Genomic DNA, 6,647 nt, shown 5'->3' with positions numbered 1-6,647 from the left:
GAGAGAATCTATTCGGGCATGGGAGTTCAGGTCAGGAGAGTTCGGAACAAGTGGGGAGAGAGGAGAAGAAAGCCTCACTGGAGGAGATGATGGCTGAGCGGCTGAAGCGAGATGAGAGGAACCGAGTGAAAAATGAGGCAAAATTTGCGGAAGACGATGCTATGTTGAAGAACCAAGCCACGTCTCTAGCTAATCTTGAGCGTCACGTCGGAGAGATTGCCAGCCAATTATCCGAGAGGGCACCAGGTTCACTACCAAGTAATACGAAGAAAAATCCAAGAGGGTTCGCCAAAGCGGTGACTACTAGAAGCGGTGCAAAAAGAGAAAGATAGGCTAATCCTTCGAGAGTTGTCACACCTGCGGTCGATGAAGAGGAGCAGGTGGGCTAGGAGATCCAGATGGAGCCTCCTCCGGCCGAGGCACACCAGCAGACTATTTCAGCGAGTACGAAGCCGGCCGATATACCTTCATCATCATCAAACCCACATTTGAGAGTTTACAAACCCAAATTGCCTTATCCTGGGAGACTCCGATCGGATAGAGACGAGGAGCAAAATTCCAAGTTCCTTGAACTTTTCAAGCAGCTTCACCTGAACATTCCTTTCTTTGAGGCGCTCTCTCGGATGCCCAAATATGCCAAATTTCTCAAGGACATTCTTTCCAATAAGGAGAAGCTAGCTGAGGTCTCTTCTATTCCGTTGAGTGCTTGGTGCTCTTCAGTGTTGCAGAGCAGGTTTCCTGAAAAAATGGCCGATCCTGGGAGTTTCACAATTCCCTTCATCTTAGGTGACGATACGGTTCGACATCCTTTGGCCGACCTTGGGGCCAACATCAATCTCATGTCGTATTCTATGTTCAGTAAGTTGGGTCTTGGAGAACCGAGGCCAACCCGAATGAGTATCCAACTTTCCGATCGTTCCGTGAAATACCCGCTAGGGGTGGTCGAGAACATGTATGTTCGTATCGACAAGTTCATCTTCCCGATGGACTTTGTCATTCTGGATATGAATGAGGATGATAGTGTCCCACTCATTTTAGGCCGACCATTCCTTGTCGCCGCACAGGCATTGATCGACGTCCGTGGGGGAAAATTGATTTTGAAAGTTGGGGATGATAACGTCACCTTTGACGTAAGACAGTCACTTAAGCACCCCAAGTCAGCAGACGACTCACTGTATTTCGTTGACACCATCGCCTCGCATGTGCGGGAGTTTTTCACTGACATCTGTGGAGGACCTACCTTGGACCCACAGATTCTTGATAGGGAGATTTTAGAGGTCGAGATGGTTGCCATGACCACTCCACCATTGATGGATGACACCGTTTCACCACCCCATGATTCAGAGTCATCTGTTGAGATCGTGCGAGACGATCTGAGGGATCGACCTTCTGTTGAGAGCCCTCCTCCTTCCTTAGAACTTATGGATCTACCTGATCATTTGGAGTATGCATTTCTGGACGAGGAGAGGAAGCTACCTGTCATCATCGCGTCTGCCTTGACGGAGTTCGAGAAGTTGAAGTTGTTGAAGGTGCTGAAAATGCATAAGGAGGCGATAGCATGGAAGATTATCGACATCAAAGAGATTAATCCCTCGTTCTGCACTAATAAAATCCTCATGGAGGATAATTTCAAATCCGTCATTCAGCCTCAATAGAGGCTTAATCCGAAAATGCTAGAGGTCGTTAAGAAAGAAATCATTAAACTCCTTGATGCGGGAATCATTTTTCCCATCTCTGATAGCGCCTGGGTGAGTTCGGTCCAAGTGGTTCCCAAGAAGGGTGGCATGACTGTCATCACCAATGAAAGGAACGAGCTTATTCCCACTAGGACCATGACTGGTTGGAGAGTCTGCATCGACTACCGCAGACTGAACGACGCCACTAAGAAAGATCACTTTCCTCTACCCTTCATTGATCAGATGCTTGAGTGTTTGGCGGGTTAGCAGTGCTACTGCTTTCTGGATGGTTTCTCCGGGTATTTCCAAATCACGATCTCTCCCGATGATCAAAAGAAAACCACATTCACCTGCCCCTACGTCACGTTTTCTTGTAAACGCATGCCCTTTGGACTCTGTAACACTCTAGATACTTTCCTGCGATGTATGGTGGCAATATTTCATGACATGATCGAGGATTCCATGGAAGTCTTCATGGACGATTTTTCTGTTTTCGGGAATTCTTTCGATCTTTGTCTCTCCAACCTAGATAGGATGATGGCTCGTTGCGTCGACACCAACATAGTCCTCAACTGGGAGAAGTGTCACTTCATGGTACGTGAGGGCATTGTTCTCGAACATAGGATCTCGAGTGCGGGGATCGAGGTCGACAAGGCTAAAATTGAAACCATTTCTAATCTTCCCCCGCCCACTTCTGTGAGATCCATCCGTAGCTTCTTAGGTCATGCAGGTTTCTATCGCCGGTTCATCAAAGATTTCTCAAAAATTGCGAGACCGATGACCAAGCTACTAGAGAAAGACGCTCCATTTGTCTTCTATGAACATTGTATCGAGGTGTTTGATCTTCTAAAAGACAAACTCGTTAACGCCCTGATCATAATTGCTCCCGAATGGTCTATGCCATTCGAATTGATGTACGACGCGAGCGACTATGCCGTTGGAGCACTGCTTGGACAGCGAAAGGAGAAGCACTTCCACCCGATCTACTATACAAGCCGAACCCTAAACAGTGCTCAAGAGAATTACACGACCACCGAGAAAGAGTTGTTAGCTGTCGTGTTTGCATTTGATAAGTTTAGGTCCTATCTTGTTCTGTCCAAAACAGTAGTCTACACGGATCATGCTGCCATTCGTTATCTTTTTAGCAAGCAGGATGCTAAGCCTCGTCTTATCCGATGGATCCTGCTGCTTCAGGAGTTTGATATCGAAATCATTGAAAAAAGGGGCCGAGAATGTAGCGGCCGATAACTTGTCACATCTTGAGAAAGCCGAGATCGGAGATGCTAGGGTCATCATCAATGACCATTTCCCGATAAAGAATCTTATGTTTGTTAGAGCCCAGGATGACGGCTACCCGTGGTCTGCCGATATCACAAACTTCCTCGTCGATAGTTCCCTCCCTAGTAGGATGTCTCACCAGCAAAAGAAGAAATTCTTTGCTGAAGTAAATTCTACATCTGGGACGACCCATTTCTTTTTCGTATAGGTGCTGATCAGCTGGTGAGGAGATGCGTAGATGTTGAAGAGGGGTGGCGGATTTTGAGCCACTGTCATGAGGGACCGACAGGAGGTCACCATGGTGCTGTTCTTACTGCTAAGAAGGTCTTCGATTCAAGATTCTATTGGCCTTCGATTTTCAAAGATGCTCATGCGTTCGTAAAAAGCTGTGACCGATGTCAGCGTGTCGGTAACATCTCATCCCGAAATGAGATGCCCTAAAATGCTATTCAGGTTTGCGAGGTTTTTGACATTTGGGGTATTGATTTTATGGGCTCATTCCCATCGTCTAGAGGGAACAAGTACATACTTGTGGAAGTTGATTACGTCTCCAAGTGGGTCGAGTCCAGAGCCTTGCCCACTAACGATGCCCGAGTTGTAATGAGATTTCTTAAAAATCTCTTCTCTCGTTTTGGTGTACCGAAAGTCTTGATCAATGATCGAGGTACTCACTTCTGCAACGCGCAGATGGAGAAGGTGTTGCAACGCTATGGGGTCACCCATCGGCTTGTGACTGCGTATCACCCACAGACCAGTGGACAGGTAGAGGTGAGTAACCGGGACATTTAACGCATTCTTGAGAAGACGGTTGGGCTAATCCGAAAGGATTGGTTCGACAAATTAGATGATGCTTTGTGGGCTTTCCGTACAGCGTACAAAACTCTGACCGATTCCACACCGTTTTGGATGATTTATGGGAAAGCTTGTCATCTGCTTGTTGAGTTGGAGCATCGTGCTTCTTGGGCGCTTTAAACAGTTAACCTTGATCTTTCGACTGCTGGAGTTCACCGTTTCCATCAGATACATGAGTTAGAGGAACTTCGCGATCATGACTATGCACACTCGTACAATTATAAGCTAAAGACCAAAAATTTGTATGATAGGAAGTTGAGAGGTGATAAACAGTTCAAGTGTGGGGATCGAGTTTTTCTATATAATTACCGATTACGATTATTTCCGGGAATGCTGAATTCCCGATGGTCAGGCCCGTTCACCATTACTGAGGTATTCTCGTATGGGACAATTGAGATTGAAGACGAAAGTGGGAAGTTTAAGGTGAACGGTCAGAGGTTGAAGCACTACATAGGCGAGCCAGTAGCTGATCAGAAAGTCGAGGTGTTCTACCTTGACTCACTCGCCGAGCGTAGACGTGTTGGATGCATCACTCGGGAGATGGACCGAGTTGTAGTGTGTGTATTATGATTTTCATTATTATCTGATTTATTTATTTTATTATTATTATTATTATTATAAAAAAAAATAATTAAAAAAAAGAAAATAAAAAAATTAAAAATTAAAAAATAAAAAAAATACAAAAACTCAAAAATATGTTTATTGCTTATGTTTTTTTTTCCTTTTTTGTACGCCGCTACATGCGAGCGAGTTTGAGTTATTGCAGGTATTATAATGCGCATGGTAGCTCTGTTGGCGTTTTGGAACTGGTTCTCCCGAGGTTGCGGCCGCGAATGAAATGTTATACGATCGTTCGATTGATACACAGCTAATGAAGATTCTGCATATAAACCAGGGTAGTAACCCGTTCTCTGTTTTACTTTTGATTGTTTAAAGTTTTATTTTTATTTTATTTTATTTCTTTTTCTTGTTATCATCGAGGACGATTTCATTTTAAGTGTCGGGATGGGAGTTTATTTTACTTAGTTTTAGAAAAAAAAACATATATAAAAAAGTAATAAATAATAATAATAATAATAATAATAATAATTGTTTTGTTCTTTCGCTGAAAATTATGTCAGTTACTCAAGTTCGGGGGGCATATACTTGTATATGTTTGGTCGCGTTTTCTACCTGTAGATGTACGGGATAGCCATTCACCCGAAAAGTGAAAGTGGCTGGGGCGACTGAATTTGAAAAAAAATAATAGAAAATAAAAAATTAAAAGAAAAATGTCTCTTGAAAATTGTTTTTGTTCTACGTTAAGCAGGAAATGATATTTTTACCATTGTGTTAACGAACTCTCGGAACTTTAAAAATATATAATATAATAATAAAAGAAGAGATGGTTTGCATATCTGATTTGGGATGTGTAGGTAGGCCCAACTAGCTTTGATAGTCCCCATTAGCAGATATTATATATATAGTAATTTGAAAACGATGAAACCGAATATCCATGCTTAGGGAGGATTACCATATTCTGAAAACTTTGAGATGGTAAGAATTAAATGCACTCAAACCAGCATACCACCACATGTCCATCTTTTTACGAGCTTAGAAATAATTATATACTTTAGGGTGATATAAAAAAATTAAAAAAGAAAAAAAAAGGGAAAAAAAGTATGTTATGAAAGTTATGTGTACTCTGAAAAGTTGTTCTGAAAAGAAAATGATTGTAAGAAAGTTATGTATTGTAAAATGCCAAAGAAGCATTCTCAAAGTTAGTAAAAGAGGCCAAAGATGCACATACTAGATGGGACTTAGAGTTTACGTGTTACCAAGGGGATAGTGACTCTGAGGATACACTATTGGGGCTCGAAGGTTCTTAGTCAATAAATATCAAATTAGGGATTTATAGGACAAAGTCCAATAATATTTAGGAATAGCTCGTACGACCTTCACACGACCATTCATCCATCAAATTTCACCGAGTGCATCTACTTAGTACCATCAACGAGTTCTTGGCTTATGGTGATTTGTCGAACCAGTTTGCTTCGACTCTAGTTTTTCTAGCTCTCTTTGTCTGAGATGGGGTAGGTGTAGCCTTGAATTTTGGACTTAAAACGTTTAATGCAAAAGGGGGGCTTGATAGGTCAGTGGCTGGGTCTAAGTGGACAACAAACCGGCAATCGCGGTCAATATGTCGAGCTGTTTCTTGTGCTTTAATATTGATAAATAATCTGGGAGTTTGTTGTTTTTCACTTGGTTATGATCCTGTGTAGATTTTTTTTTCAGGGATGAACAAGTCTTAAGTGTGGGGATGTTTGATGTGTTGTAAAACACACCTATTTTCCATACCTTTTTATCATCTTTTAATGGCTTAATTATATAATAAATAATGTTTTTAACTCGTTTTAACATGATCTTATAATGTTTTATAATTGTTGTAGGTTACGAGTTTTAAAGGAGGAAAGGTTCAGGTTTTTGAAGACATTGGAGGCCTTTATGATCAAGTTTGAAGACTAAAACTCAAGACCCGACCCAAGCCCACAAGATCCAAGCCTTTCATGTATTATTATTATATAATATATCATAAAAAAGAAAAAAACCCTAACAATATAGAGTGGCGATCAGCAGCTTCACTTTACAAGGAGAATAATTTAAGTTTGTGGTTTTTGTGTTGACGCAAGACTTTTGTTTGTTGTCTCTGTAAAAGATACAACAAACAATTGTGTTTCTTATTAAAAGAAGTGGACGTGAGCAGATCACAATAGAACAACAACAATATAATATAAAAACTCAAACCAAAGCAGCCCCTAATCCCGATCGGAGCTATGGACAGCAAGAAAGAAAGAAAAAAGA

The 6,647-nt window shown here is 41.8% G+C and overlaps 1 protein-coding gene across 1 annotated transcript; it reads left to right on the top strand.

Annotated features, from left to right (window-relative positions):
• Window positions 1-398: 398 nt before the first annotated feature.
• Window positions 399-1,655, top strand: LOC143599793 (uncharacterized). Its single transcript, XM_077077666.1, has 2 exons — window positions 399-956; window positions 1,065-1,655. Exons 1-2 carry the CDS (start codon window positions 399-401, stop codon window positions 1,653-1,655), a joined length of 1,149 nt encoding a protein of 382 aa, XP_076933781.1.
• The last annotated feature ends 4,992 nt before the right edge of the window (window positions 1,656-6,647 follow it).

Source organism: Bidens hawaiensis, unplaced genomic scaffold (assembly GCF_021521415.1).
Source record: "Bidens hawaiensis isolate Kalapana, Puna unplaced genomic scaffold, B.hawaiensis_p1.1 tig00052854_1, whole genome shotgun sequence".
NCBI classification, from domain to species: domain Eukaryota; kingdom Viridiplantae; phylum Streptophyta; class Magnoliopsida; order Asterales; family Asteraceae; genus Bidens; species Bidens hawaiensis.
The sequence above is the reverse complement of the archived record's forward strand: the minus strand, read 5'-3'. Positions and strand labels throughout refer to the sequence as shown.